General features: G+C 37.2%; 3 protein-coding genes across 3 annotated transcripts in view; 2 read left to right on the forward strand and 1 right to left on the reverse strand.

Annotated features, from left to right (window-relative positions):
• slc6a11a (solute carrier family 6 member 11a) overlaps positions 1–3,949 on the forward strand; it is a 42,986-nt gene extending 39,037 nt beyond the window's left edge. Inside the window, exons 12-14 of the mRNA XM_034219186.1 lie at positions 2,159–2,259; positions 2,359–2,529; positions 2,686–3,949. Coding sequence (XP_034075077.1) covers positions 2,159–2,259; positions 2,359–2,529; positions 2,686–2,799 — 386 coding nt within the window. The 3' untranslated portion in view covers positions 2,800–3,949. The remainder of the gene's footprint in view (positions 1–2,158; positions 2,260–2,358; positions 2,530–2,685) is intronic.
• A 440-nt stretch (positions 3,950–4,389) lies between these two features.
• On the reverse strand, positions 4,390–6,239 carry ppil1 (peptidylprolyl isomerase (cyclophilin)-like 1). The gene is made up of 4 exons (XM_034219197.1): positions 6,011–6,239; positions 5,665–5,819; positions 5,056–5,124; positions 4,390–4,664 (listed from the first exon to the last, which is right to left on the reverse strand). Exons 1-4 carry the CDS (start codon positions 6,064–6,066, stop codon positions 4,453–4,455), a joined length of 492 nt encoding a protein of 163 aa, XP_034075088.1. The 5' UTR covers positions 6,067–6,239; the 3' UTR covers positions 4,390–4,452.
• A 2,711-nt stretch (positions 6,240–8,950) lies between these two features.
• On the forward strand, positions 8,951–17,221 carry eno1b (enolase 1b, (alpha)). Its single transcript, XM_034219196.1, has 12 exons — positions 8,951–9,066; positions 10,236–10,330; positions 10,435–10,530; positions 12,652–12,710; positions 13,196–13,265; positions 13,919–14,052; positions 14,163–14,385; positions 14,664–14,861; positions 15,713–15,914; positions 16,010–16,118; positions 16,572–16,630; positions 16,884–17,221. The coding sequence occupies exons 2-12, from the start codon at positions 10,246–10,248 to the stop codon at positions 16,945–16,947; spliced, it is 1,299 nt and encodes a 432-aa protein (XP_034075087.1). The 5' UTR covers positions 8,951–9,066; positions 10,236–10,245; the 3' UTR covers positions 16,948–17,221.
• The last annotated feature ends 560 nt before the right edge of the window (positions 17,222–17,781 follow it).

The raw sequence follows: 17,781 nt of genomic DNA on the forward strand, positions 1-17,781 counted from the left end.
TAGCGGAGAATTTTTGACTCGTTGCGAATGCGTTGTGGCGATGTCTCACATATAATACAGAGAGATAATACATATGAAAAGTATAATTTGCTCAGAGTCCGGAGACAGTGGTGGTTCGGTCCGGATCCGGACCGGAGTCCGTAGTTTGAGGATGCCTGCTCTAGACCGACCATTTTTTGGAGCTGGAAGTGAACCGGATTCCGGAGCTACTCTGCGGTGTGAACAGGAAAAACCGGTACTTTTCAGGCTCCAGCTCCGAGCCGGAGCTGAAAACGCGTTGGTGTGAAAGGGGCATTAGTTAGTTCATATGTTAGTAGGTTAGTATGTGAAAGCTTGGAGGATAACTTTGTTTTATCCACTTAAATAGTTACAAAGAGGTGATGGAAGGACCAAGTCAATGGTAAACTATAACTTGTAAATATTTTTTATTTTATTATTTCATAAATATAATGTAGGGAATTTGGTAGTCTGCAAGACTTCAGCTAAACAGTTCAAACCACTTGAATAAACAGAAGACCCAATGTCCCACCTCCGTAAGATGACCTGATTATTAACAAAGTCTTTGAATCTTTTATCTGGAAAAACTGTCCGAAAAAGATATCCTTAAAACTGGGGAGTAAACTTTTATTTTTTATTTTATTTGACCTTTATTTAACCAGATAAAAAAACATTGAGATAAAATAAAAATGTCAATGCTGACCTGGCCAAGAAGGCAGCAACGTTACACATAACACATAACATATAAAATACAGAGAACATAACTAAGAAAACAAAAGACGAAAAAGCAGTCATTGTGCACATTAGGACAGTAAGAAAGGTACACTACTTATTACTGAAAGAGCAGCTGGTGGTAAGGACTTCAGACAACTTAAATTTAAACCATGCTTGAGACTAGTGCCCTCAGTTTTAGGCTTGATTGAAGGTCATTCCAAGACCAAGGACCATAATAAAAAAGACTCACTTTTTCCAGCCTCTGTACCTGGAACCATATCCAGGCACTGGATCTGATGTTGTAAGAGTCACAAACTGGAGCAAATCTGGCACACAGTGGAAGCTTACCTAAAATGGCTTTATACATTAATAAAAACCAATGCTGCATCCTACGCATAGTAAGTGAGGACCATCCAATTAGGCTATACAGTTTTCAATGATTCCTATAGGGTGCATTTGATATATAACGCAGTGCAGCATGGTAGAGTGGGTCAAGTTTGGCCAAAACAGTGGGACAGGCAAATCTATAAATTGTATCACCGTAGTCCAGCTGGGACAGGAATAAGCCAGAGACTAACCTTTTACGGGATGAAGTTGAAAAACAACATTTAAGTCTGAAACGGAAGCCAAGAGTGAATTTCAATTTCTTTGTTAGAATTTCAATATGATGAAGAAGAAGAAGAAGATTCAACTTATTGTCATTACGTAGTACAGGTAGGTACTATGTAACGAAACGGTTTCTCTGCATTTGACCCATCCTAGTGTTAGGAGCAGTGGGCTGCCATTATGTACATAAATATGGTGTTTGAAGTTCAGATTACTGTCAAACCAAAAGCCCAGATATTTGTAGGTATCGACAAACTCAACAGAGACGCCATCAAGGGTGTCAATGGAGAGGCAAGAGGACGCTGACTTGGGAGCAAAAAGCATTGCTGCTATTTCTTACTGTTCAATAGCAGTTTGGAATCAAGAAGTGCATGCTGCGGCGTGATAAAATCTGATTTTAAATTGGAAACGGCCATATCCAGAGAAGGAGCACATGAATATGCAATAGTGTCATCAGCACACATATGATAGGTAGAACATTGAATCTGATTACAAATATTGTTTACATATAATAAAAAGAGCAAGGGCCCCAAAATAGAGCCCTTCTCCAAGGTGAGAGGGTCAGAGACAGTACTACCCAACCTGACGCATTGAGTACGGTCGGTTAGATAACTCTGAACCCAGCAAATGGCATTATGACCGAAACGAGACACCAACATAACATTAGACATAATGTGGTGATCTACAGTGTCAAATGCTTTAGTTAGCTCAATAAACAATGCAACACAAACTGATTTTTTTATCCAAAGCAGCCTTGATATCGTCAAATATAAAACTGTGAAATGTAGTATAAAATACATGCTGTACTGTATAGTAAGTGTGATGTGTTATTCTCTTTTAGGTGCTGACCGCTTCTGTGACAACATTGAGGACATGATTGGGTATAAACCTATGTCCCTGTTAAAGTACTGCTGGATGTATGCCACGCCTCTTATTTGCAGTGTAGGTATTTCAATGAGGCCATAATGACGTGTCGTTATGTAAATGACCTTTTCTTTTATCTAACTGTTGATATATGTATATATTTGCTTCTCTTTAAAGGGCACACTTGTGTTTATGCTCCTGAAATACACCCCTCTGAAGTTCAACAACTCCTACGTGTATCCTTGGTGGGCATACTGGATCGGCTGGTTCCTGGCCATGTCATCTCTCTCGATGATTCCTGTGACCATGGTCTGCAAACTGGCCAAAGAAAAAGGAACTCTCTGGCAGGTCGGTGGTTGTTTTAGTGTCATTTTACATTTACTATTCCACAATTTTAATAAGCATTTAAAGTGTCTGAACTTCATACGAACCCAGCTTTTGTTGCCTGTTCATGTTTTGCTGGAAGTGATCTTTTTTGACGATAGAAATATCTTCTTCCTCTAGCGTATCAAGTCATGCTCCCGACCTGCAGATGATCTTACAATGAGGACCACGACAAATGCAAGCATCAGCGCCTCCCTGCAAGCCTCTGATGCTGGACAAAACATCAAAGTGTAATAAAATGCCATTTCTCTTTTTGCTTTATAATCTTTTTTTGTTGCATTTCAAAAATATAAAGAGCAGATTTTTTATATGTGTCCTATATGGTGGTGTGTATTGGTTTCCAAAAAAAATTTAAAAGGGGATCTATCCGAATACAGTATACTAAATGTCTAATATTTGGAATTGTTTCAGATACTGATTGTACATACTGTACTAAATAGAGTTGCAAACTATTTTCAAAAATGTGCTTCTGAAATACCTCAAATCTTAAAATACAATAATGTTCTGAATGTTTCAGCCCATTCACAACTTTTACATTATTGCCTTCTGTAAGTAGGGAATCACTGTAGTTTATTACTGTTCACATCACATTATTAAAATGAATTTACTGAAACTTTGAATTCATTTTAAATAAACATCCATCACAGTGAGCAAAAGGATGGTTAAACGTAAAGTGCTGCCTAAAATGTGAAAGTACGCAAGACACAAGAGTGCTGAATAACAAGCATGGTGCTTATAAAGGGCCTTCCTCACTTCTAGTAATTCCTTTACTAAAGTAGATTTCAAATATTTCTCTATAACAATGTCTATAAGATTAACACAAAAAAACAATGATATAATCAATGTGTTTGCATTGTTGTATTTAAATTTAAAAAACAGTTTTAAAAAAATGTAACATGTAAGATATTGTGTGACTTTAGATAAGTATCAGTGGCAAAGTTGACTCAACTCAGGGGTGCACTTGGTGTCTTTGTGATAAAATGTGTGGATGTCTCTGAAGGTCCTGACGACATTAACATTATCAGTAGTGCTGACATTGATTTATCAGAAACAAGTCTCTTAGTTCTTACATCTGTGATGTGACCTTGACTACAGTAAAACAAACTCATCTCATTGACTACCTACATTTTCTTTGAGATTTATACCGATTTAAAAGAAATGTATGCTTTTTCCTGTCTTATATTTCATATATTAAGCCAAATAAATATACTTGTTCATGCTGTTAAAATAAGTATTCAACTACTTGCTGCTTGAATTTATAATGCAAATCCTTTTGTGCCTTAAACACTGCTTCTTTTTGTAGGTATAGTATTTTATTGGAAAACTGAATTTAAAAAGATATAACTTGTCTTTATACATGACTTTACATTTATACAATAAAATATTTTGTGGCAATATGGTTTGTTTATTTTCTTGAAAAATATTATTTACTGATTCTTTCTTTTTAAATCAGTTATAATGTGAATTTTGTTCTTTATTATAATGGTTTTCGGTCTAAAAGTACATAAGAAAACTCATAGAAAATTCCCAGGATAAAATGTTACATAATCTGATTTATTTTTACTTCTTTCTTCAGTTCACAAAGGAAAACAAGTTATCAAATGTATTAACCTGGACCCGACACATTTTGGCCTTTTTCTTGAAAAAAACAATCCAAGTAGCTGGTAGTAGATTTCCTATTCTGTCTTGAATTACTACTCAACTTTTATTTCAATATTTATATTGGCTTCAATGTTTTCAGTTCCTCTACCTTTAAATTGGTGCTAGTGCATTATGGTCATAGATAAACTGGTCTTATATACAAGGAAGAAATAGAGACTTTGAAACATTTAACAAACATTGGTTTAATAAAAAAAAATCAGTAAAAAAATAATAATTCTTATTTGTTTAACAAGATCTGACGATTTTGATATCATCGACAGGCCGATCTTGTCCGCTTGTCTCCACCATCCCAACTCGGTTTACCACGCTCATCCCCTGGCACACTCTACCAAAGATAGTGTGCTTCCCATCTAACCACTGAGTGGGTCCGAGAGATAAGAAGAACTGGCTTCCGTTGGTGTCCGGTCCTGCATTGGCCATCGCCAGAATACCGGCACCTAACACACACACACACATACAATGAGTTACAATGTTGAGACTTTTTGCAGTTAACATTCCCACATTAAATACAAGTATTACATAAATATTTAGGAATCTAACAATTCTTGAACCAAAGCAGCAACATTTGCATGACATTGGTATACATCCACTTTAACAAATTAATTTAAATATATACCGAGTTGCTAGTTTATAAAAGGTACAACTCCCTAAACACATGCATTTTTAAAACAGCTAAGAAACCAATCTAGCATTGATTTAGGAAAAAAACATTTAGGACTCAGTACTGACGCACGACTGTTGCAGGAGTCTTTTCATAATCTAAGAAGCTATTTTTACTCACTTACAACATTGTGTTTGATTTAGTATGTATTCTCTTACTGCAATTACCTGTAAATTTCAGGTCTGGGTGAAGCTCATCTTCAAACTGTTTACCAAATATGGAGGCACCACCGCGACCTGTTAAAAAAACACAGATTAGTAAACTACAGATATACTACCAAATGACAATATACAGTTATGAACATCGAACTGTGAGGTACATCAGGGTTCTAACCTAATTATACACTTGTAAGGTCAAAGAGGTAAGATTTGGGTTATTAGTTCAGGCTCACACAGTTTCAAGTTATATTGATGAGTTGCCAAAAGTAATGTATGATCATGAGCTTGTCTTTAATGTTGGTATTACGAGTAGGACACCCTTAAAAACGAGGACCCATCTCAAGGGGCTTTCACTACATTTCCCAGCACAGCACAGCTTTTTAATGGCCCAGTAATTACATGGCCCAGTGATTACTTTAGAAATACGTAAGTTTGTGCAAATTAAAGGACTCCATTTAATAAATATTAGAATATAATCCTTCTGAATTGTCTTTCCCTTGTAGATTTACCACTTTGACTAGGGCCAATTGCATAGTTCTTTTAAGGAAACCTTACCAATACCTAGCCAAACCCATTAAAGATCTGTATATAAAGTGCTTTAATATGTGATGCACCCACCTGTTCCTGTAGGGTCTCCTCCCTGCACCATAAAATCTTTGATTACTCGGTGAAACTTGGTGTTGTTGTAGTAGCCTCTTCTGGCCAACTCTGCAAAATTCTTGCAGGTTTTTGGTGCATGTCTCCAGTACAACTCCACCACAATAGACCCCATCCTGCAATGCATGTTCATTATTATTTTTGCGTCTTTCTGATGGTGTGTTTAAGAGTATACAAAGCCATATCATCTGTTTGAGTATGTTACCCAAGCAAGCCCAGCACTAAGCTAACATCTCCAAATTGATAACATGGCGTTAGTGAAAGCTAGGTTAGCACAGTTAGCTTTCAGCAGATTTGAAAAACTTACGTCGTGTCCAGAGTCACTGTTGGCGGCTGCCATGTGTCTGCGGGTATCCCTGACATTATCACTCAAAACAGCACCCTTGGGTAGTCTTGAAACAAAGCTGTTTGAACAAAAAGTAAGAAGTTTATTAGCCGCGCACAGTCATTCAATTCAGTCCATGGGGGGAGTTTCTTCTTCTGTGGTGGTTCTTCTTCTTCTTCTTCTTCTTCTTCTTCTTTAGTGTTTATTGGTGGTTGGCAAACTAACTTGTAAGTGCATTACCGCCACCAACTGGACTGGAGTGTGGACAAGAGGCTATGCAGAAAACAATAAACAAAACAAACAAAACAAACAAAACAAAGAACCAAAACTCTAGATTATTTTAAATGTATATCAATTTCTCTTAGAAACGTAATAATCTATATTGCCTGATGTTTTCCCTAACAGCCCTGATAGCGACAAGTCATGGAATTTTGCTTTCTTCAGTGTGTGGAAAAGCAAATTTCTCTGAGTAGGCCTACTATATTTCCTGCAAAGCAGTAAAACATGCTCAACAGTTTCTGGCTGGCTACAGTGTATACACTTTCCGGTTGGATGCTTTCTTATTATACTTAATGTATGATTGAGACCTGTATGACCTATTCTCATCCGAGAAATTACATTTTCCTCCCTTCTTTTAAACCCTACCTTCCTTCCATCCCCCACATACCTTTGAATTTCATAAAGATGTCTTCCTGTATCACTAAGATCCCAATGTTCTTGCCATGTTGTTTGTGCATATTTCTGAATGAACGTTTTAACCTCCGCTTTGCTGAGTGGAACTTCTATGTCTATGTTCATAATTCTGAGTGTTTGTTTGGCCAGAATATCCACCTGTTCATTATCCTCCACACCAACATGAGCAGGAACCCAGATGAAACGAGTTGCTATGCCTTTGTTTTGCATTTTATATAAAATTAGAAATATTTCATTTATTATGTCCATTCTAAATGAAGATCTGCCTGATCGTATACTTGATAATGCTGAAAAGCTGTCAGATGCAATTACACTATTATGTATTTCTTTCTCCTCTATCCATTTCAATGACAACACCAATGCCAACAACTCTGTGGTGTATACTGACACATAGTCTGTTACCCTGTTCTTTATATGTGTATTACTCACTGGGATATAAACTGCTGCCCCTGCACACCCTGTCTCTGGATCTTTGGAACCATCTGTAAATATGATTGTTGAGTCTGAGTGATATCTTGCAAAAATAATTCTGGACTATGCAGTTCTTTCTTTTCCTTTAACTCCTCTCATACATTGAGGTCTACACTTGGCATTGGGAACAACCAGGGTGGAATGGACGAGATTGGAACTGTGGGGCAATACTGTATTTGATTCAAACCTATACTTGCTGCTTTAACATCGCCAATCCATCCAAAACTTGTTAAATGTGACTCATTGTGCTCCCAGCAGTCTTTCAAAAATACTTTTCGCAGGATGACTATCACTATGCCCCTGAAGGTTTACCCAGTATGCCAACATTAACTTCACTCTTCTTATCCTTAAAGGCATTTCTCCCATTTCCACCTGTATTGCTGATACTGGAGATGTTTTAAAAACTCCACTACATATTCTCAGGGCCTGAGCTTGTAGGACATCCAGCTTTTTAAGGTTTGATTCTGCTGCTGCTATGAACGCTATACACCCATAATCGAATACAGGTCTCATGAGTGCCCAATATAAGTGATGACCTACTCGCTCCCCACTCCTGTCCCGCCAAACACCGAAGTACATTGTTAACCTTTTTACATTTATTTTGAACTTTTCCTATATGATTGCTCCATGTTAACTTTCTGTCACACTTGAATATTCTGCACCTACTCTTACTTGTATTTTTCTGTCCAGTAAAAAATTCATAACCCAATTATATGCTTTACCACCAATTCCCAATGATTTTAACTTGATTAGTAGTCCTTCCTTCCAGAGCATGTCATAAGCCTTTTCAATATCAAAGAAGACTGCAATCACTACTTCCATGTTGGTCTGTGCTTTCCTGATGTCTGATTCTAATCACAATATGGAATCCATTGTATTCCGAACCCTACGGAACCCACTTTTTCTGTGGTGGTTGCCGCTCGTTTCCTCTAAAAGTAGAATGACTGCCCTCTACTGAGAACACACTGCAGCTGGCTTAACGTTCAAATTTTTATTTTCCTTTTTCATATTCTGCAATCTATTTAGTCTTGATGTTTAATCGGTTTTATTAAATTGTAGTCCATTACAACATCATCTATAACCCCATAATCTATTTATTACATCTAAAATACCCATTACTGAATACATGTTCCAATGACACATAGAAAGTAATTAAACCCTGCATCTTTCTGTAATTATGTGCATTGTAATATTCTTATGTACAGGACCACCTTGAAAACGAGATGGTGCATCTCAAGGGGTTTATCTCAATAAATAACATTTCTATATTATGTATCCCATTCCAGCACAACCAATACATTATAAATCCCTTTTTTCAGAATGTTATTGAAGCGTATATTTCCATCTTTTCATAATAATTGTTGTTATATATTTTTAGAAAAACATTCACCACACAGTTATAATTCTTATTTATGTTTTTCTATTATTTTCTATGTTTATATTTAAATTAATCTGATACTATGCATTACATTAATGCACACTATGTGAACAATGTCTTCTTATACACTGTCAGTCCAGCACAAAGGACTTTTTCAGGTCAACAACATTTTGCACACAAAGTGCACGACTTTCCACTTTTCATACCAATACTGCACATATTTGATTTGATTGTATTTTATTTGAGTATTTTGTCATATTATAATGTATGTAGTTTTTTTGGTATATATATTTTTCATGTAAATATTGCTCTCTCTGATTCTAGTTTCATCCAGGGTAGTTATGATTATCTGGTGTAGTTCACATTAAAAACCACGGGGGGCAGCAACGCATACACAAGGCGACGAGCGTGCAGCGAAATAAAAGAAGAAGAAGAAAGTACTTCTCTCTTCACTCAGCTGCGACTTCTTCTCAACGTGTCTGCTTTTGACATCAAGGTAAAGCCATCTATTTACATTGAATCCGTCTCTGTTATCGGTCATATTGCCTTTGTTTCTTTCTGATTTGCGAGTAGTCCGTCGACATGCCCGTGTTTTTGTTTTACGTTTGTTTAGTTAGCTAGCTTTAGCTTATATTTGTCACAACCAAATCAGTAATTTGAAACGCTGTGTTTTGGGTCTGGAATTAAGTGCGTACTCTGCTTAAAGTTATTGCGACAAAACTAACCTAAACTGTATTTGATTTGGGTAGACAGAGGTGAGACAGTTTGCGATGTGTTAATGGTATGCAATAATGAATCCTAGCCAATTCGTCATTGAGTTGCTTTTTCAAAATGTAACCAAAGCTGTCACATTGTTAATGAGATTCAGTGATAAACAACACCTTCACTCCCTGTTCACTTGCTAGATTTTTCTTCACTATTAAATTGTCCTTGAGCTCATTTGCGTGTGTGTGAAGGTACTATTTCCAAGGTCAAGTGAAAAATTCTATAAAAACAGCGACTTTCATTTAACTTTCCCCTATATTAGCCTTAACTATTAAGCATGTTTAGCCAAACATGCATGGATTCATGCACTTACAACGATTGCTTTTCGCAGGAAATAGCTGTATATCTTATCACTTTGATCACATAATATGTGCCGTGGTTAGCCTACTCATTGGTTCTGCTTCTCTTGCTTTGCCTGCCTGGTTGTTTATCTGGCATGCAATTGGGAGGGATTATTGAGGATATCCGGTCCTATAGCAGAAGGACTTTGCTACTGCATCATTGATATTGTAATCAAAGTAGTATCATGACTTTTAAAACTTAAATCCTTATTGACTACATTTTAATGCAGCAAATTGTTGTTGCAATTTGAATCCATCCTTGAAGGATGAAGCCATTTCTACATCCTTACTGCCATGTGATTAATCAGATGAGAAGGTCTAATCCAATTAGGATGGTAGCATGCCTGTTAGCACTCCTAAGCTTGAAGCTAAATCAGGATATTTTTGTGAGTAAGCTCCAAGGAGGAAAGCGAGTAAAAGAGGTGCGCCAAAAGCAAACGAGAAATAGTTTTTTTGATTGTATAGAGTTTATATTTGCATGATTCTTTTAGCTACAGCACACCCTTAACAAGAAGACCCTAGGATAGTAACAACTTCACCTTTTCTTTCTCCTCTCAAGGTCCTACACCATGTCTATTGTCAAGATCCACGCCAGAGAGATCTTTGATTCTCGTGGAAACCCCACGGTAGAGGTGGACCTTTACACTGACAAAGGTAGGTTTATGACTTATTGAAAAATGTATATATTGACAAAATAAATCTAATACTATTAGTGATTGTTGAGTCACCACTGTTCTGTCCTCACGTACATTTCACAGGCTTGTTTAGAGCAGCTGTACCAAGCGGTGCCTCGACTGGAATCTACGAAGCTTTGGAGCTCAGGGACAATGACAAGTCCCGCTACCTTGGGAAAGGTGCGTAAGCCTATCTAGCAGCAGGAAGGCAGAACTGAGTACAGTTTATAATCTGTTTTATTTATCACAAGTAAAATCTTAGTACAGTATTCAATGTTATTGAATATTTGTCCCCATATTATTATTTATAGGCCTAAAAGTTTAACACTAGAACCGCCAAAGGGTACATTTTACCCGCAGCTGTTTTTTGATTGTATGTAACTTTTTTTCAATAACATATTAAAGTCTTCCAGTCCGTGACTTTTCCTGAAAGTGTGTTATGTAGCACCCTCTGTTGTTAACAATTGTCAATATGAAGTCAGATTGGAAAAAAATTGCCACAAAAAATGCCATTTATACCTATATCCGCCAGCGGGTAATATTTACCTCATAGAAAATGCTGCGTAAATATGATGTGTTGCTATAGCAACGCCTTTTGTCTACTGTGGTTCCTTATAGATTGAGAGAGATAGATATATTGATAGATTTATAGAGAGAGAGATAGACAGATAGTTATAGATAATGTAACATCTTGGAGAATACAAGATCTTGGAGAATACAAGATCTTGGATGACTGAGCTCACGTTGAGGACGTAATGCATGTGTGCAGGTTACGTGCCAGTTGAATAAAGATGGACACTCGGAATGAGAGAAGTAGTCCGCGTCGTCTGTTTATGTAGACAATTATATGTCCATAGAACAGAACATTACAGATAGATCGATAGAGAGATTTGTACCTAAACAAAACACAAGTCTAAAACCAAGCGTTTAAATCAGCACTCTTAGCGATATTTTATACTTCATGTTATCTGCATGCAGTCCACAGATTCTATTGGTATAAGTTTCATCCCTGTGCGATCAAAACTCACTGTTCTGTGTGATAAATAAAAGAACATTGTACCTTGAAAATCAATAGCGGGTAAATTTTACCCGTTGGCGGTTTTAGGTATACAGCGACCTCTGGCGGTTCTAGTGTTAAAGCACAATTGTGAAATGCTATATTTCAACCTTTTTTAAAAAAATGTAAAATGTTTCTCTTTCTCTTTTTTTCCTCCTGTTAGATGTGAAAGGGTTAGTGAGTCATGATTGCCTGTTTCCTCTCAATTAAAAAAAAACGTTCCAATTGACCTTAGACCAGCGGTTTTCAAAGTGTGAGGCGCGCCTCCCCGGGGGGGGTGCCAGAGAGCTTCAGGGGATGTGCAGCGTGATAAAAAAATAACGAGAAACAGTGAAATCTAGCCAGTTAACTTTATGCGAGCGGCAACATGGCTCGATTATTTTGTGAAGTTACCTTAAGTGAGAGAGGAGACAGCGTCTGGCAGAAAACGTCAATTGCACACTTTTGACTGTCTGTGGAGACCGAGTTCCCCCACCTCGCCAACAATGCTGTAAAAGTGCTCATTCCCTTCACCTCCACCTACCTGTGTGAGTGCGGGTTTTCCGCATTGACTTTGAATCAAAAGTGTGAGTCAGCTGCAGCCAGAGGATGATCTGCGTTTATTCCTGTCTACATTGACACTACTCAGCCAATCAAATCGGTGCAGTCAGTGAGTCAGCACGATAGATTCAAACACACACAGATACGAGATAAGAAGAGAGAAACAGTCGGAGTAATTTCAAGTGGCGTGCTCATAAAAGAGAAAGGTAGACAGCGAAAACAGAGAATTGAATGACATTTCTCTTACTGGACCTCTTTGAAATGCAATTAAATACCCCTGCATTATAGCAACAATAATAATAATAGCATTAATAATTGGGAGGGGGGGCGCGGCTGTTCTTATGTTCTCTGAGGGAAAGCTCACCTTCCCACACTTTGAAAACCCCTGCCTTAGACCAATAATCACACAACAACATAACAACTCATCACTGAATGCTTGAATAGCATGGTGCATTGTCAGTAAAGCATGCTCTCACGCCAGTATTGATGTTAAGCCCGTGGATTGATGGTGACATAAAACTGTGTTGACATGCTCAATAAGAGAAAATAAGTTTGATCATTAAAAGCAGTTTATAAAAAAATACAATTGCATGAATGTATGTGTTTGGGAAAAAAAAGTTGCATGCATATCTATATCAATGCTTTTGTCGCATGTTTTGTCCAAACACTGTAAAAGAGTGATCCCACTTATCTTTCTGTTGTAGGAGTCTCAAAGGCCGTAGACCACATCAATTCAACTCTTGCACCTGCACTTGTTGGCCAGGTAAGAAGATAATTATCACTGTCACAAATAAAAAAAATGTGGGACTGTTCATTGTTTTGGTACTAATTGTGATGGAAACTTCTGGAGCAATGGAGACGAAACTCAGTAACACGGGAGAGCTGGAGCTTGATGGCTGATGGTTTATTATGCCGGAGAATTGACATGTGCTGCAGTCAAGAGGTGACAGTGGTTGCCTGACCAATTCTGAAGATCTCTACCCCAGTCCCATGTATTTAGCTAGATCTGAGAGAATAATCAACATGCTGCATTACAAGATAAAACAGGCAAAGCACTATAACACCTCTATCAGGTGACGCAAACAGGCAGGAATAGGGAGACAAAACACTGAGAGCACAGCAGCCCAAGGTTGCATTCCTGTGCTCAGTGAGGGCAGAACAAACTGATAAACTGGGTCAAAGTTATGGGCCTAGGAAAATATTTCCCCAACACTAATCATTCCCATCTTGTTCTTCTCGTCTCCTCAGGAATTGTCTGTGGTTGAGCAGGAGAAAATTGACCAGATGATGATTGACTTGGATGGCACAGAGAACAAATGTTAGTGACTATGATCATTCTGTAAAAAAACAAGGCTATGCTTTACTCTAAGGTTAAGGTTATAATATATATTCCATTAGTCTGACACCATTGATATTGTGTTTGACAAGTGAAACACGAGTTCAGTTGAATTGAGGCCAGATGACCTATGTGACCTGTAAGAAAAACGTTTGGTAACATTACATTACATTGCATTTAGCTGACGCTTTTATCCAAAGCGACTTACAATAAGTACATTCGACCAGGAAGACACAACCTTGAAGAAAACAGAATCATATAAGTACATTTGCTACGATTGCCTATAGTCTACAATAGATGATGAACTGCTTAAATGCTGTATAGTTGTAAGCATGGAGATATGGTGTACAGTATAGACCATTAATAATATACAAATTAAATTATTGTCTTATTAGGTCATGTATTTAAATACTTCATAATTGCAGGTCACTCAGACATTTTATAGGATCATAGTGTATTATAACTCCCAAAAAAGACTTTAGTAGATTATATTGCATTGTGCAGTATTTTATACAAATATTTGATGCATGTTCTTAGATCTGAGATTTTGTATTATTAATGTACCTTCTGATTGCAGTAGGTAGACATAAATGTATATAAATTAATGCTAATATTTTTTGTATTACCCCAAACAGCCAAATTTGGAGCAAACGCCATCCTGGGTATTTCCCTGGCTGTTTGCAAAGCTGGTGCAGCAGAGAAAGGTGTCCCCCTGTATCGTCATATTGCTGACCTTGCAGGAAACCCAGAGGTCATCTTGCCTGTGCCGGTGAGTATCTTTGTACATGCATCAATATCCTGGTATATTTTCTTCATTATTCAGTTTACCTTCCAGGGGATTTTTAATTCACAGCTCTCCTTTCTCTCCACCTCCACCAGGCCTTTAATGTGATCAATGGCGGCTCTCATGCAGGCAACAAGCTCGCCATGCAGGAGTTCATGATTCTGCCTATTGGTGCAAGCACCTTTAAGGAAGCCATGCGCATTGGAGCAGAGGTCTACCACAATCTCAAAAACGTCATCAAGAAGAAATACGGTCAGGATGCCACCAATGTGGGCGATGAGGGAGGCTTCGCTCCAAACATTCTGGAGAACAAAGAAGGTAAAAGGGATGATTTATTTTGAGCTGCTGGTAAATAAACCATTTTAAAGATAAGCACAGCTTTCTGGTTTATTTTCCAAAAATAAATTGTCCAGTGTCAAACTGCTATAATCTCAAAAAAACAAAAGACCAAAGTACAGCCAATAGAAGAAAAAGAAAACACTGTAAACAGGCAGAGAAAACAACACTTTTGGAAAGGTTTGCCGACTTAAAATGTTACTTGTTCTGCAGTTGATTGTGTTCTAGTGGAGTGTCATACTGATTGTTTAACTCTGCAGCTCTGGAGTTAGTGAAGGAGGCCATCGCCAAGGCAGGATACACCGATAAGGTTGTGATCGGCATGGATGTGGCAGCGTCTGAATTCTACAGGGAGGGAAAATACGATCTGGACTTCAAGTCCCCCGATGACCCGAGCCGTTACATCAGCCCTGACGAGCTGGCCGATCTCTATAAGAGCTTTGTGAAGGATTATCCAGGTAACGTGCAGACACTTTCTCCTTTTATACATGATTAAGCAGGCAGAGAGCAGGATACAATATAGTACAAATGTAATCTCATGAAGGTGAGCTACACACATTGTTTGCTTTGTTCAACACAGATTTTCTACTTCAACCACCTTTTTTCATCCTTGGGAAGCTTTCAAAAACAACACTTATGTTCATATTAACATAAATTCCTATTTTGGATCTTAAAATACACAATAGAAAGCACTTGGCAACTTGAGTCTTAAACAAATATTAAACAGAAGAGGGGAACAAGTTTGAAAGTCATGTCCTTTTTTGAAGCAAGTAAACCTCATCAAAGTACTTTCCAAAAAGTAAGATTACACAGATTTGTTTACTTTGACTCGACTTGTTAATGCCAAGGGGAGTTTTATTTTTGTATTTCTGTCACAACACACACTGTTTTTGTTCTCATGAAATTAACCCTGTACAATGTTATAAATGTTAGTTCAAACCTGCATTTTATATACTGTTTTTACAAGCGATGATAATCTCTACCTGCCAATGATGACATGAATCAATTTTGTTAAAACATCTGATTATTATTGGGACCTTGTGGCATAGTTAGACTAAAATAACCCCATTCACGTGGGACTACCTATGAACTCCCTATCATTTTTTTATAAAATTGATGATGGACGATAAAACTTGACATTACTCAAGTTTCTTAACTTGTTGGACCTAATATATTACTTATTATTTGATAACAAGCTGGGATTGGTTGATTATGGAGCTGTCTGATTTGGTTTTGAAGACTCTTTTGATGGAACAACAGATTTCAGTTTGAAGCCCTAACGATCATGTCTGCATGTTTTTATACGCAGTGGTTTCCATCGAGGATCCCTTTGACCAGGACGACTGGGCGGCCTGGTCCAGCTTCACAGCCAGCACAGAGATCCAGGTTGTTGGAGACGATCTCACGGTGACAAACCCTAATCGCATCAGCAAGGCTGTGGAGGACAAGGCCTGCAACTGCCTGCTGCTTAAGGTCAATCAGATTGGCACAGTAACTGAGTCCATGCAAGCGTAAGTCAATACTTGACATCTAAAATAAATCAATTGAGTATTAGACTATAAACAACACAATGACCGGTAATGTCCCTCATCGGTCCTGCTCACAGGTGTAAGATGGCTCAGGAGAATGGCTGGGGGGTGATGGTCAGCCATCGCTCTGGAGAAACCGAGGACACCTTCATTGCAGATCTGGTGGTCGGCTTGTGCACTGGACAGGTAAATGCCGATTTAAAAAAATAAAAAAGGGAATGCTTGAGTGTGACTCTTAGGGCTGTACCGAATAGAAGCGGCATCCAATACGTTGACATAATTATATTCAAATACTTTTTCTGTTGCATTTTATGAATGTCTTTTTATTCTGTTTAAATGCAGTATTTCCTTCTGATAATTTAAGACATCCGATCCAAACATTTAGAATAATTCTCGAGTGTTGTACATTTTGTTTTTTAAAACAATAGATGTAGTAATTTCCTACACAAAATATTCTGCTTTAATCCATATTTGGTGGTGTTTAGGCCTTAAAATACTGCATTTATCTTTTAAGGGTGGTGACAGACATGCTATAGCCCTAGTTTCTTTTGAGAATGTAATGCCTTTGACATAAATGTAAAAAAATATAATCCCTAATTACAATGAAGTAATTGTACACATTTTGTCATGAAATTTCAGATCAAGACTGGGGCACCCTGTCGCTCTGAGCGTTTGGCCAAATACAACCAGATACTTAGGTAAGTCTAAAACAAAATGAGGAATATCATCCGAATAGTGTAAAAGTTTGAAATGCGGCCGTGCATGCATTATATTGTTTTATTGCTTGGGAATTCATTTTGGACAATTAACAGAATTGTGTGTGTTCTTGGCTCATATTGTTTATGAACTTTTTACGTTTTAAAAACAAAGGGAAAGGTCTACATGTAAAGAATAAATGCATACAAAATAATAATAACTTATTCTCCTTTCTTTTTCTTTTTTTTATTGCAGAATTGAAGAGGAGCTGGGGGACAAAGCACGTTTTGCTGGCAAAAACTTCAGAAAGCCAATTTAAATGGATGGTGCATTTACCTAACATACAAATGGATCCATGCATAGTAAATCCATGACCACACATTGGATAAAATAAACTAAAAACATGAAATGAAAAACACATCGGAGCTATTTGAAATTGAAATTGTAACAATCAAGTCTTCTACTGTATTATGTTCCGTTTGTTAGTGTGGGTTAAAATAACTTGAGTAAAATACATTTGCAGCGCTGAATAACTGTTATCACAAAATCTGCTCTTTGAGACGGTTAATAATAAAGTTGTATTAGTGACCAAATGTATCCTGATTATTTATTTCATTTTGCTGTTGTAAATGGTTTTAATTTGTTTTTAAAAATGATATATATTCCCAGGCATATTATTTCAGCGACCTTAATACTGTAAATTAAAACTAATGGGTACCTCAGTATGCAAATACATTTAGTGATCTTTGTAGCCTCAAAATAAGGGAAAATATACATATGTGTTGCATGTGTAATCTGTTAATATATCTCAAAAGACATATCGGTAACAAATTCAAGTGTTATTCAGATTTTGTTTGCCATGTCAACAAAATGCTATATTGTATACATAATCTATATTATGTACATAAGGATTAAAACATACCAAATATATTGTATTTTAAAACTTGGATAAGATGTGTTTTACCAATCATACTTTAAATCACATGCAAATTGCAGAGGTTTTTTTTAAACCTTTAAATTAGTTTCGTTTTATAAAGGATTTACACTGGGGAGTGGCCCTCTTGAGAGTCTTTGCATCTGTCCATCGATGTATCTGTTCTTTTGAAATAAATCCTATTTTTTTTTTTTTTTTTGCATGTGTAAAAAAATACAT

This window comes from Gymnodraco acuticeps, unplaced genomic scaffold (assembly GCF_902827175.1).
Source record: "Gymnodraco acuticeps unplaced genomic scaffold, fGymAcu1.1, whole genome shotgun sequence".
In the NCBI taxonomy this organism is placed as follows: domain Eukaryota; kingdom Metazoa; phylum Chordata; class Actinopteri; order Perciformes; family Bathydraconidae; genus Gymnodraco; species Gymnodraco acuticeps.